At 40.0% G+C, this 14,643-nt stretch overlaps 1 protein-coding gene across 1 annotated transcript in view; it reads left to right on the top strand.

Annotated features, from left to right (window-relative positions):
* The window catches only part of CPA6 (carboxypeptidase A6), a 289,404-nt gene that overhangs the window by 244,221 nt on the left and 30,540 nt on the right, over positions 1 to 14,643 (top strand). Inside the window, exons 5-7 of the mRNA XM_075828241.1 lie at positions 3,256 to 3,357; positions 9,499 to 9,615; positions 9,717 to 9,827. Coding sequence (XP_075684356.1) covers positions 3,256 to 3,357; positions 9,499 to 9,615; positions 9,717 to 9,827 — 330 coding nt within the window. The remainder of the gene's footprint in view (positions 1 to 3,255; positions 3,358 to 9,498; positions 9,616 to 9,716; positions 9,828 to 14,643) is intronic.

The following is a 14,643-nucleotide window of genomic DNA, read 5'->3' as shown; positions in this document are numbered from 1 at the left end:
CTGGTATTCTATCTGTAATGGAGTGGCCAGCGCAGTCACCAGATCTCAACCCCATAGAGCTGTTGTGGGAGCAGCTTGACCGTATGGTACGCAAGAAGTGCCCATCAAGCCAATCCAACTTGTGGCAGGGGATTCTGGAAGCATGGGGTGAAATTTCTCCCGATTACCTCAGCAAATTAACAGCTAGAATGCCAAAGGTCTGCAATGCTGTAATTGCTGCAAATGGAGCATTCTTTGACGAAAGCAAAGTTTGAAGGAGAAAATTATTATTTAAAATAAAAATCATTATTTCTAACCTTGTCAATATCTTGACTATATTTTCTAGTCATTTTGCAACTCATTTGATAAATATAAGTGTGAGTTTTCATGGAAAACACAAAATTGTCTGGGTGACCCCAAACTTTTGAACGGTAGTGTATTTACCTATCATCTAATTTTACCTTAAGATAAAGTAAATATATACAGCCCCAGAACCAAGCTCAGTACATAAATATACAGCCCCAGAACCAAGCTCAGTACATATATACAGTGCAAGAACCAAGCTCAGTACATATATACAGCCCCAGAACCAAGCTTAGTACATAAATACAGCACCAAAACAATGTTCAGTACATATATACTGCACCAGAACAAAGCTCAGTACATATATACAACACCAGAACAAAACTCAGTACATATATACAGTGCCAGAACCAACCTCAGTACATAAAAACAGCCCCAGAACCAAGCTCAGTACATAAATACAGCACCAGAACCAAGCTACGTACATAAATACAGCACCAGAACAAAGCTCAGTACATATATGAAGCACCAGAACAAAGCTCAGTACATATGTACAGCACCAGAACAATCTCAGTACATATATACAATGTCAGAACCAAGCTCTGTACATATATACAACATCAGCACAAATACAGCTCAGTACAGAGATCATTTGCAAATTCAGTTTAACCCCTGCCATATAAGTTTGTATGTCATAAAACAACAGCTCCCAGTATAGCCTGAACAATGGTAAGGATATGCTGGGAGTTGCTGTTTCACAAAAAAGAATGCTACCATCCGTCATCTCGCTGCAGATCATACAGTGACTACAGTGCTGATCAGTCACAGGGAGAATAAACATTTACATTGAGTGATTCACAGGTGACGTTTCAGATTATTTTTCGTTCTTTTTCTCTTTTTTTCTCCCTCCGGTCCAGACCTCTATGATAAATTCTCACGGCCACGGCCCATTTCTGCAGAGTTTGCCGCCCAGATGTCTTTGGCTCCTCACTTTTCCAACATTTCCGCACCTATAAACGAAGATAAAATTCTCATGGTGCCACACAGTATGCCACTAAATATAATGGTATCACACACTGCTCCCCTGAATACAATAGTACTATACACTGTGCCCCTGAATATAAAAGCACCATACTCTGTCCCTATCAATTAAATTGTGTCAAACAAAGTAAAACACCACACACACATTCATGAGAGATAAAGCAAAAATCATCAGCACTGGACAGCTGGATTAGGTGGGTGCACGCCTCTTGGGTCGCAGTCCAATGAACCTTCAATATAGAGGATGGTAGAGAATGAGGCAGCACGACCAAATTTGTGAAAAATAGTGATCCTGTTTAATCCACACGCAACGTTTATACTCAGTATGAGCCTTTCTCAAGAATACATACACGCTCACAATGCCCCCTGTAAATAGTGCCAGTCACAATGCCCACTATAAATAGCACCAGTCACAATGCCCCCTGTAGATAGCGCCAGTCATAATGCCTCCTGTAGATAGCGCCATTCACAATGGCCCCTGTAGATAATGCCCCCTGTAGATAGCGCCAGTCACAATGCCCCCTGTAGATAGCACCAGTCACAATGCCCCCTGTAGATAGCGGCAGTCACAATGCCATCTGTAGATAATTACAGAGGGCATTGTGACTGACGCTATCTAAGGACATGGATAAAATTGGGTGAGAGATCCCGCGTCACCCTGGTTCTCTGAACCGGCTGTAATTTTAACAGCTGGTACGGGAGAGCCAGAGCGAACTGGGCCACCTTTCAGCCTCGGGCCCTGGGCATTTGCCCAGATTGCTCTCATTATAATCCGCCCCTGACCCTTACCCTGATTGGACAGTGTCAGTGTCTAGGGACACGCCCAATGACAAACAGAATGGTAACATTCAGTTGTCAATTTATTCATACATTTCCAGGTTGAATAACAGAGAAACAGCACCATGCAAAATTCTAAGAACAGATGCTCCAGAATTGTTATTTCATGAGGAATTCAAGTATTTTCTAAACCAGCGCCCCCTGTAGATATTGCCCCTGTAGATAGCGAGCCCTGTAGATATTGCCCCCAATGCTGCCCACAGAACAAAAAAAAAAAACATTCTCACCGGTCCCCGTTCCCGTGCCATCCTCCAGCGATGCAGGACGGTCAGAGATCAGACAGCGTCATCCAGCATAACGGTGCAGTCGGTGTGAAGACGTCATCGCGCTGACTGCATCATTAGTAAAGCGCCAAATAAGAGGAAGGGAATGGATAGTTCCCTGTCTCGCCAGCGCTAAAGTAAGCAATTGTATCCGCATCCTAAGGATGCAGATAGAATTGGGTGAGAGATCCCACATTACCCCGATTATCTGAACCGGCTGTAATTTTAACAGCCGGTACGGGAGAACCGGATTGAACGGGGCCCCCTTTCAGCCTCGGGCACTTGCCCAGATTGCCCTTATTATAATCCGCCCCTGACCTTTTCCCTGATTGGAGAGTGTCAGAGTCTAGGGACGCGCCCATTGACAAGCGGAACTGTAACATCCAGTTGTCAATTTATTAATACATTTCCAGGTTGAATAACAGTGAAACAGCACAATGCAAAGTTCTAAGAACAGAATTGTTCTTTCATGAGGAATTCAAGTATTTTCTAAACCAGTCATGTCAGGAGAGGTGACAGGTCCTTTTTTACTTCAATGAAACGTGATCTAGCTTGTACTTTTTAGAATGTGAGTATTCACAAATGTATCCACAGCATGGCTGTCCTTGGCTTTTTTGTGGGAAAGCCATGTGAAAATTGAAGTGAGTTCTGAAGAATTGTCCATGTATAGACTAGATGTTCAGTTAATATGGGATGTGTCAATGTATTTTAAAAAAAATAAGAAATATATATCTTGTTGGCTAATTCCATGAAAGGCCCATTGTATGTGAAAGTGTGCAGCAGTGTAATCGTATGATTACTCAGAAATGTTATGAAATCTCTTTGCTTCCAGATTACAAAGTGGATGCATCATATGAATAAAACTCATTCTAACCTCGTTCACATGTTTTCCTTGGGAACCTCCTATGAGGGAAGACCATTGTATGTGCTCAAGGTAAGAGGACAGACTTGTGAATCAACTAAAAATAAAAGCATTGCTTTCATTTTAATGCTCCAATGTTTCACTATAAAAATATATATAAATCAGAACATAACATGTATGTAGATTTATTTTTCTGCAATCTAGAGATATATAGAACCTTATTTAAGAAAATGTATTATCTATATTTGTTTTACTAATCAAAACAAGATACATATTACGATCCTGTGTTATCTGCCTCTACCTTTATAAAATAGGGAGTGGTGTAAGTATCGCCGTAGCAGCGATAGCGGCTGGTATTGGGTCTGCGTTCCTAGGAGGGCCCGGTACCACTTTCAATTCTGTCTGTGTTCTCAGGACAGAGATACAATTGAATACAATGATGGAGCAGGGAGCAGTGAGCTGCCTGCTTCACTATTCACTCAGTGACCCCTGACACAATCGCGCCTGCCCGCGATAACCGCTAATTGCACGAGCCAGAAAAGGCTTGAATAACACGCTGCTCTGTTAGTCATGGAAACAGAACTAGGTTAGTTTTACTTTTATTATATTAAGGGGCACTATTTCTGTGTGGGGAGGCACTAAAGGGCATCATTACTGTGTGTTGGGACACTAAAGGGCATCACTACTGTGTGGAGGGCACTAAGGGGGCATCACTACAGTGTGGGGCACTTTGGGGGCATCACTACTGTGGGTCACTAAGTGGGCATCATTAGTGTGAGGGCAGCATCATTTCTATGTGGGGGCACTAAGAGAGCATCCTAAATATGTGGGGGCATCACTACTGTGTGGGGGTATCACTACTGTGGAGCACACAGGGCGTATCATTATTGTGAAGGAGCACTAAGTGGGCATCATTACTTAGAACAGCTATATCTGCAAAAGTAAAGGCCCTTTTACACCGGACGACACTCGGCTGGTGCAGTGAGCGCCGATCAACGAGGCATCGTTGATCGGCGCTCGCTTGCTCCTGTCACATGGAGCTATGGATGGGGATGAGCGGTCGTTACTCCGCTCGCTCGTCCCCATCCATTATTATCATGTCGGCACAGTGAGATGTGCTGCTGACAATGATAATCTTTTACTTTTTTAAAACGATTCGACCAGCAGATGATTGAGCGTTTGCTCGTTTATATGCTCATCATTCCCCTGTTTACATAGGGCAATTATCAGCAACGAGCATTATATTAACGCTCGTCTGCCCGATAATCGTCCTGTGTAAAACCCCCTTTAAATTATTTTTTAATAAAATCTAATTACAAAGTTACACTAAACACACTGACTAATCTATTAAAAAAAAGACCCAAATTTTCAAAGATGTTCATAGCTTTTAATGAGTTTTTAAAAAAGTATTCACTTCCATTTTGAGCTAAAAAGTACGGCCACGTAAATGCAATATATGAGCTACAGTAGTAGAGTAACCAAATAATGGTGAAATGCAGTTTGTTCTTTGCTACTCTACATGAATATTATAATACTGGCACAGTGACTCATTCAGCCAGACTTGACATGTATAAATTGCTGAGAATTAACTATCCATAAAATCGTAAATCATTATATATTTTTTATGTAGGAGAGTGTGAAGGATTTTATCTTATTAAATGGCTTTAATTTGAGGAGCCAGATTCAGTAGCATGTTGACACCAGACTGCAGACATCCCAAAATGGCACAAGAGGCTACAGTATTGCTTTAATAGTTGATCCTCATGGTGCCATTTAAATGAGCACTCCAGTCAAAATTTTTGCACTGTGTATTGTCTAGTGCAGGTCCTGAGGGGGCGGAGCATGACACCAACATCTTTGGTGTTCTTTAAATCAGTATGTCGTGCGCCGCTCTCAGTGCCCTTTTTGTCACAATTTAGCAAAAATCGCAATTTGACCGTGACATGTGAACATGCAGTAACTTTTATCTTCCAAAGAGCTGTATTGGTTTCAAATTCAAGATGGTATTTTTACTAGATTCAGGTTTTGGCTCTTCCTGTTCTTGTCCACCTACATTATTACAAGCTTTGTTTTAAACCTTTGCAAAATATTTTGGCAATATAACAGGATTTTTCTGCCACATTTTCCCCTGTGTTCTTGTCTGCAATTGGAGTGGATTTCTCTAACTTCAGAGTACTTCATTTACTTATGTCTACAAGCAGTTTGGCTACCTTCTAATAAATTGATATGTTAGTATTACCATTGGTGGTTATATGTTTTACAGCAGAAAATGAACATATATTGTTTCACGCTGTTAATACAGTACAATTAAATCCAGTAACTTACAGATGAAGTCGTTCACTTTTCCTTTTCTTATTAATCTGACCCAGACTGCCAAGACAAATTCTTCTGGCCACGACTCGTGCCTGCAGAGTTTTCTGCCCAGATGTGTTTAGGTCTTTGTGTGTTTAGAATTCCAGCACCTTCCCCTCAATCTACACAAAGTTACAATCCTGCTGCCACTTTAATGGTGTCCTACTGCTGCAAAAATAGTGCCACACAGATAGGGTCCCCAAAAATAATAGTGCCAAATAGATTGCTCCCCACACAGTAACCGTGCCCCCTTAGTGCTCCGCACATTAATAGTTCTCCCTTTGTGCTCCCAAACACAGTAATAGTGCCTCTTTGTGCCCATAAATACTTTTACAGTGTCCTCTGTATTTCACATAATTAGTGCCCCCAAACAATAATGATGCCCCCTTGCTGTCCCATCACAGTAATAATGCTGTTAGTGTCCCCACAGTAAGCATACCCCTTAGTGCATCCGCACTAAGTAAAGATGCCCCTAAATGCCCCACAGTGGTGATGCTCTTTTAGCGACCCCACACAGTAATGAGGCCCCCTTCGTGCACACTACACAGTAGTGAATTCCCCACATAGTAAGGATTCCCCCTTAGCGCCCACAACACAGTAGTGATGCCATCACATACAGTGAAGGAAATAAGCATTTGATCCCTTGCTGATTTTGTAAGTTTGCCCACTGTCAAAGACATGAACAGTCTAGAATTTTTAGGCTAAGTTAATTTTACCAGTGAGAGATAGATTATATAAAAAAAAAAAAAAGAAAATCACATTGTCAAAATTATATATATTTATTTGCATTGTGCACAGAGAAATAAGTATTTGATCCCTTTGGCAAACGAGACTTAATACTTGGTGGCAAAACCCTTGTTGGCAAGCACAGCAGTCAGACATTTTTAGTAGTTGATGATGAGGTTTGCACACATGTTAGATGGAATTTTGGCCCACTCCTCTTTGCAGATCATCTGTAAATCATTAAGATTTCAAGGCTGTCGCTTGGCAACTCGGATCTTCAGCTCCCTCCATAAGTTTTTGATGGGATTAAGGTCTGGAGACTGGCTAGGCCACTCCATGACCTTAATGTGCTTCTGTTTGAGCCACTCCTTTGTTGCCTTGGCTGTATGTTTCGGGTCAATGTCGTGCTGGAAGACCCAGCCACGAGCCATTTTTAATGTCCTGGTGGAGGGAAGGAGGTTGTCACTCAGGATTTGACGGTACATGGCTCCATCCATTCTCCCATGGATGCGGTGAAGTAGTCCTGTGCCCTTAGCAGAGAAACACCCCCAAAACATAATGTTTCCACCTCCATGCTTGACAGTGGGGACGGTGTTCTTTGGGTCATAGGCAGCATTTCTCTTCCTCCAAACACGGCGAGTTGAGTTAATGCCAAAGAGCTCAATTTTAGTCTCGTCTGACCACAGCACCTTCTCCCAATCACTCTCAGAATCATCCAGATGTTCATTTGCAAACTTCAGACGGGCCTGTACATGTGCCTTCTTGAGCAGGGGGACCTTGTGGGCACTGCAGGATTTTAATCCATTACGGCGTAATGTGTTACCAATGGTTTTCTTGGTGACTGTGGTCCCAGCTGCCTTGAGATCATTAACAAGTTCCCCCCGTGTAGTTTTCGGCTGAGCTCTCACCTTCCTCAGGATCAAGGATACCACACGAGGTGAGATTTTGCATGGAGCCCCAGATCGATGTCGATTCACAGTCATTTTGTATGTCTTCCATTTTCTTACTATTGCACCAACAGTTGTATCCTTCTCACCCAGCATCTTACTTATGGATTTGTAGCCCATTCCAGCCTTGTGCAGGTCTATGATCTTGTCCCTGACATCCTTAGAAAGCTCTTTGGTCTTGCCCATGTTGTAGAGGTTAGAGTCAGACTGATTAATTGAGTCTGTGGACAGGAGTCTTTTATACAGGTGACCATTTAAGACAGCTGTCTTTAATGCAGGCACCAAGTTGATTTGGAGCGTGTAACTGGTCTGCAGGAGGCTGAACTCTTAATGGTTGGTAGGGGATCAAATACTTATTTCTCTGTGCACAATACAAATATATATATATATAATTTTGACTATGTGATTTTCTTTTTTTTTTTTTTAAATATAATCTATCTCTCACTGGTAACATTAACCTAGCCTAAAAAATCTAGACTGTTCATGTCTATGACAGTGGGCAAACTTACAAAATCAGCAAGGGATCAAATACTTATTTCCTTCACTGTAGTAAGGATGCCCCCTTAGCACCCTCACATAGAAATGATGTTCCTCTCAAAGTAATGATGCCAACTTAGTGTTCCTTCACAGTAATGATGTGCCGTTAGTGCTCCACAGTAGTGATACCCCCACACATTAGTGATGCCACTACATATTTAGGATGCTCTCTTAGAACATAAGTAATGTAGAGCAGCTCCTTCAGAACAAGCTGAATTTCACCATTATTTGGTTACTCTACTACTATAGCTCATATATTGCATTTACATGGCTGTACTTTTTAGCTCAAAAGTGAAGTGAATACTTTTTTTGACAACTCTTAAAGGCTATGAACACTTTTAAAAATGTGAGGCATTTTTTTATTTTTAATAAATAGATTAGTCAGTGTATTTACTGTAACGTTGTAATTAGTCTTTATTAAAAATCGTTTTACTTTTGGAGATACACCTGTTCTAAATAATAAGTAATGATGCCCACTTAGTGTTCCTTTTGGTGATATAGCTGTTCTGTACTTTCTATACAGAGCAGCTGTATCGTTCGCTTTACACTGAATTTGTCAGTCTCCACGGACCTGACGGGTTCAGTGTCGGCGGGGATCAACCTGTAAACGATCACATCTAAGTATAGAATTTTGATGTGATCGTTTACAGGTGGATCCTGCATGTTGAGCGTTACAGCTGTCCTGTATAGAGAGTACAGAACAGCTGTATCTCCAAAAGTAAAAAGATTTTTTAATAAAGGCTAATTAGAAAGTTACACTAAACACACGGACTAATCTATTTATTAAAAAACGCCCTCAAAAGGTGTTCATAGCCTTTAACTCTATGGAAAAGCATAGTAGACTATGCTATTCTATACAAAGGCATCCAGTAAAAAAAAACGTATACTGTGTGGTATGTTTTTTCTATGGGCAACATATGCCACTGTATGCATGCTCCCTACATATACCTCTCACGTGATGTGACCAGAGCCTAAATTGTACAGCTCTCCCTTTGATCTAGTTGTGGGTTTCTGGGCTTCAATACATGAAGGAATTAGAGGTTGTCCCAAGATCGACATTTATCACCTATCCACAGTGTAGGTAATACATTTCTGATCACTTGGGGACCCACTGATTACTAAAAGGGGGGTCCCAAGAAGCTTGAATTGAGTGGCGGTCCAGCATGTGCACTGCCGCTCCATTCAAAGTTTTTGGGAATGGCGAAAATAGCCAAAGTACATGCTTGACCGCCGCTCCATTTAAACACCTCCTCACTGCGGTCATGCATGGAGGAGAAACGGGGGACTTGGGACCCTTGTTCTGGAGATCGGTAGGGGTCCCAGTATCTGGGCGCCAAGTGATAAGACATTTATCAACTATTCTGTGCATAGGTGATAAATGTCAATCTTGAGACAAACCGTTTGAATAAAGAACATACCTAATACCAAAACATAACAATAAAATACTCAGATATGTTTATTATTTAATTACCATAATTATCTTGGAAATCAGTTCTTATGTTCATTTGTGTGATCATGGAATAACCCAGGGACTTCTTACATTTTTATATTACACTATGAGATGCACTACTCCATGCATACCTTCATTTGTAGTCATTTTTAACTGGACTGATTTTCATATAAAATGCATCAAACAGAGATTCTCTTCACTTAGTTGGGAGCTAAGCCATCCTCTACTAAGAAGTCCTCCAAGAGAGAAGTGTGGATTGACTGTGGAATTCACGCAAGAGAATGGATTGGACCGGCATTTTGTCAGTGGTTTGTAAAGGAGGTACTATACTTTTCTGTAATTACTTTATAAGACATACACTAGTTTGTCAGTTTTGTATGGAATTATTATTGCTGGTATTGAATTTGCCTTTTTATTCATAGGCTGTAAATACCTATAAAACTGATCAAGTTATGAGGAAAATCCTGGACCTCCTCTATGTCTATGTGATGCCAGTGTTTAATGTGGATGGATATCAGTATAGCTGGACTCATGTAAGTATTATGATAACACGTCTCTATCAAGTATATCATACTCTATTTTTACTATTGTGGCTCGACTATGAGTAAAACATATTCTTCAATGCATAAAGTATAACTTTAGGCAGTAATGTACCTTAGTAGCAGGGCGGACTACTCAAAAAATCAGGACATATGGGTGTCAAAGGACACCACTTTATTAGCCAGAGAACTTTGGAGAACTCAACAAGACCATGTATTAAATGGTTGCCCATTAACTTTAATAAACGCAGTGTGAGTTCCCCTACAACATCTATTCCTGGTGATCACCAGCTGTTCCAACAGTCATGTGATCAGCTCACTATCCTAGTGGACAACCCCCTTAATTCAATTTTGGTGAATCATTTGAAACCATAGTCAGAAACAACACTAATCATGAAAACGCCCTCCTAACTCTCAAATATTTACTTACTATTGTTTTTATATATACACTACCGTTCAAAAGTTTGGGGTCACCCAGACAATTTTGTGTTTTCCATGAAAACTCACACTTATATTTATCAAATGAGTTGCAAAATGACTAGAAAATATAGTCAAGTCATTGACAAGGTTAGAAATAATGATTTTTATTTGAAATAATAATTTTCTCTTTCAAACTTTTGCAGCAATTACAGCATTGCAGACCTTTGGCATTCTAGCTGTTAATTTGCTGAGGTAATCGGGAGAAATTTCACCCCATGCTTCCAGAAGGCCCTCCGACAAGTTGGATTGACTTGATGGGCACTTCTTGCATACCATACGGTCAAGCTGCTCCCACAACAGCTCTATGGGGTTGAGATCTGGTGACTGTGCTGGCCACTCCATTACAGATAGAATACCAGCTGCCTGCTTCTTCCCTAAATAGTTCTTGCATAATTTGGAGGTGTGCTTTGCGTCATTGTCCTGTTGTAGGATGAAATTGGCTCCAATCAAGCGCTGTCCACAGGGTATGGCATGGCGTTGCAAAATGGAGTGATAGCGTTCCTTATTCAAAATCCCTTTTACCTTGTACAAATCTCCCACTTTACCAGCACCAAAGCAACCCCAGACCATCACATTACCTCCACCATGCTTGACAGATGGCGTCAGGCACTCTTCCAGCATCTTTTCAGTTGTTCTGCGTCTCACAAATGTTCTTCTGTGTGATCCAAACACCTCAAACTTCCATTCGTCTGTCCATAACACTTTTTTCCAATCTTCCTCTGTCCAATGTCTGTGTGATTTTGCCCATATTAATCTTTTCCTTTTATTAGCCAGTGTCAGATATGGCTTTTTCTTTGCCACTCTGCCCTGAAGGCCAGCATCCCGGAGTCGCCTCTTCACTGTAGACGTTGACACTGGCGTTTTGCGGGTACTATTTAATGAAGCTGCCAGTTGAGGACCTGTGAGGCGTCTATTTCTCAAACTAGAGACTCTAATGTACTTGTCTTGTTGCTCAGTTGTGCAGCGGGGCCTCCCACTTCTCTTTCTACTGTTTGTGCTGTCCTCTGAAGGGAGTAGTACACACCGTTGTAGGAAATCTTCAGTTTCTTGGCAATTTCTCGCATGGAATAGCCTTAATTTCTAAGAACAAGAATAGACTGTCGAGTTTCACATGAAAGCTCTCTTTTTCTAGCCATTTTGAGAGTTTAATCAAACCCACAAATGTAATGCTCCAGATTCTCAACTAGCTCAAACGAAGGTCAGTTTTATAGCTCCTCTAAACAGCAAAACTGTTTACAGCGGTGCTAACATAATTGCACAAGGATTTTCAAGTGTTTTCTAATCATCCATTAGCCTTCTAACACAGTTAGCAAACACAATGTACCATTAGAACACTGGAGTGATGGTTGCTGGAAATGGGCCTCTATACACCTATGTAGATATTGCATTAAAAACCAGACGTTTGCAGCTAGAATAGTCATTTAGCACATTAACAATGTATAGAGTGTATTTTTGATTCATTTAATGTTATCTTCATTGAAAAAAACTGTGCTTTTCTTTCAAAAATAAGGAAATTTCTAAGTGACCCTAAACTTTTGAACGGTAGTGTATATATATATATATATATATATATATATATATAAACACATATTGTAACATTAATATCAATTGTGGCAATTTTTTCTGGCTTTGTGTTTGATAATGCAGATCATGCTGCATCGGAATATAGATATGAGCACAGCTACTATAACATGGATCATTTTACATCTGTTTGAAAGGAGAAGCATACTAATATGTGTTTAGTTTAAAGAGCCTTGGGCACCGTAAAACATTGTCAACCCCCCCCCCCTCTCTATGAAGTAAAGGGGAGTTCTCTTAGAATAGAACTACCTACCCACACCCATGTTTGAATTTGGAGCTTTTTATTGCCTCTATTTATAAATATCTTTTAGATTAATTTTCTCATTTTGAATGTACAAAAAACAGACCAAAGGCTGTAGACCATAAAAGGAGGCATAAAACTATTACCCAACCTACAACTCTATGCAGTTGGGATTAAAAAGTAGTTAGTAAAAGAGTAGTATAGTCACCTGGCAATATTAATGTCTACTACCAGCTTCATTAAATATGATTTCTGACATGGAGTTTGACTTTTTTTCTGAGGTGAAAAAGGAAATAACTCCTTGTCAGAACTGAAAATATTTATTTTTTATTTTTAGCTCTCAAATCTTTTAATTCATTTATGTATCCGCTCAGTATATGCAATGTATGCAGCCAATTATCACTAATTAATTTTAACTGATGTTGTCAGTGGCCAATTAGCAACCCCCAGGAAATATTACCATCAAGCCTCATTAAATCTATGAACGAGGTCAATTCTGCTGAAATGAAATATCACAGACCATGTCTTCTGTTCTGAGCTTCCTGTAATTATTGCTGTGAATTATAAAGAGGCAGGAAATGTTTATGTGTGTATCGCTACACCTCTGTTGTCACCCAACTGATCATTGTAAAGAGAGTAAAGTGACATGAATGATTTTATGTATGAGATATTAGTCCTAATCGTACCTATGCTTTGGTTTGTATTGTATTCTCTTTTTAACCCTTTTGGGTTGTTGTGGATAATTCAAAGTCAAACAGTTGCTCCAGATTCATTCATATTTATTTCCTCATGAGAAGGTTTCACAGCAGTGTCATAATGATGTCACTCAGCAAGTGATGGCAGACGGCATTTTACATACATTATGAGTGGGCTTATATACAGTTTTTTAGACTGAACTTTTACTACATCAGCTGTAATATATTCTCTTGAGTTTGCACAAAACAAATTACATTCACAATATTTTCTTAGCATTGCAATATTTTCCTATCAAGTCAGAAAATGGTAAGTCCTTATCGTCTTCTGTATTCTGTAAGGAGGGCGTAGAGGGTGGGGTCTTGAGTCATCAATTTTCCCTCAGCCTTTATTCTTGCTGATTCAATTCCTTAACACAGCAAAAACAGAAATGCATTCTCTCAAAATATCACTCTTATATTGAAGTTAAAATGGAAATATAGAATAGAAGACAAAATGGTGGAATTAAATAATTTCTTTCACAGGGTTGAAGCCATTTTTTGATTTTTGATTTTCGTTTTTCACTCCCGCCATTCCTAGAGCCAGAACATTTTTATTTTTCCATCAATAGAGTGGTGTGAAGGCTTATTTTTTGCGGGAGGAGTTTTAGTTTCTTTTGGTACCATTTATAGTTCCATATAATGTACTGGGAAATTGAAAAAAAAATTCTTTGCGGGCTGAAGTTGTAAAAAACTGTTATTCCACAATTGTTTTTTGGGTTTCGTTTTTACGGCTTTCACCGTGCTGTAAAAACAACAATTTACCTTAATTCTGTGGCTCAATATGATTAGGGTGATACCAAATTTATATAGGTATTTTATATTCTACTACTTTTATTGATAATAAGCTTTTTGTTAAAAAAAAAAAATGTCTTGTCGCCACATTCCGAGGTGCATAGCTTTTTTATTTTTTCACCGATTGAGCGGTGTTAGGGCTTATTTTTTTGCGGGACGAGCTGTAGTTTTTATTGGTAGCATTTTTTGGTACGTATACCTTTTTGATCACTTTTTATGAATTTTTTTTGAGAGCTAAGTTGACCAAAAAAAAGATTTTGGCATTTTACATTTTTTATTTTTTACGGCGTATAACGTGCGCATTAAATAATTCCATATTGTAATATTTCAGACTTTTACGGACGCAGCGATACCAATTTTGTAAACTTTTTTTATTTTTTACATTACTTTAGAGGGAAAATGTGAAAAGGTTTTTTTTTTGAACTTTCAATATTTTTCACTACTAAAAAATTTTTCGCTTTATTTTACACACTTTATTAGCCCTCCTAGGGGACTTAAACCAGCAATCATTAGGTTTCTGGTACAATAAATACTAACGTATTGCAGTAGATCGTCATTTTTACAGGCTTCTGTTAAGGGCATAACAGAGGCAGAGTGAAGGCAGTCCTGGGGGCCTTCATTTAGGCCCCTGGGCTGCCATAACAACCGACGTCTCCTGCCAATCTCACTGCGGGGGGGGGGTGATGACCTGTCGGAGGGAGCCGCCGCCCTCTTTTCAATGCCTCAGATGCTGCGGTCACGATTGAGGGGTTAAACAGCCAGGAACAGCGCGATCTCTGCTCCCGGCTGTTAGTCCCTAGTGTCCGCTGTAAAATAAAGCCGACAACCGCAGCATATGGAGCACGCTCAGCGCGTGAGCGCGCCCCAAACGTCACCCCCGCACCCAGACGTAATAGGACGTCTGGGTGCGAGAAGGGGTTACTATATCTTAATGTTGAAAATAAATACAAAAGAATAAATGACCAATTAATACATCTTTGTC

The sequence above is a fragment of the Rhinoderma darwinii genome, chromosome 5 (genome assembly GCF_050947455.1).
Source record: "Rhinoderma darwinii isolate aRhiDar2 chromosome 5, aRhiDar2.hap1, whole genome shotgun sequence".
NCBI classification, from domain to species: Eukaryota; Metazoa; Chordata; class Amphibia; order Anura; family Rhinodermatidae; genus Rhinoderma; species Rhinoderma darwinii.
The sequence above is the reverse complement of the archived record's forward strand: the minus strand, read 5'-3'. Positions and strand labels throughout refer to the sequence as shown.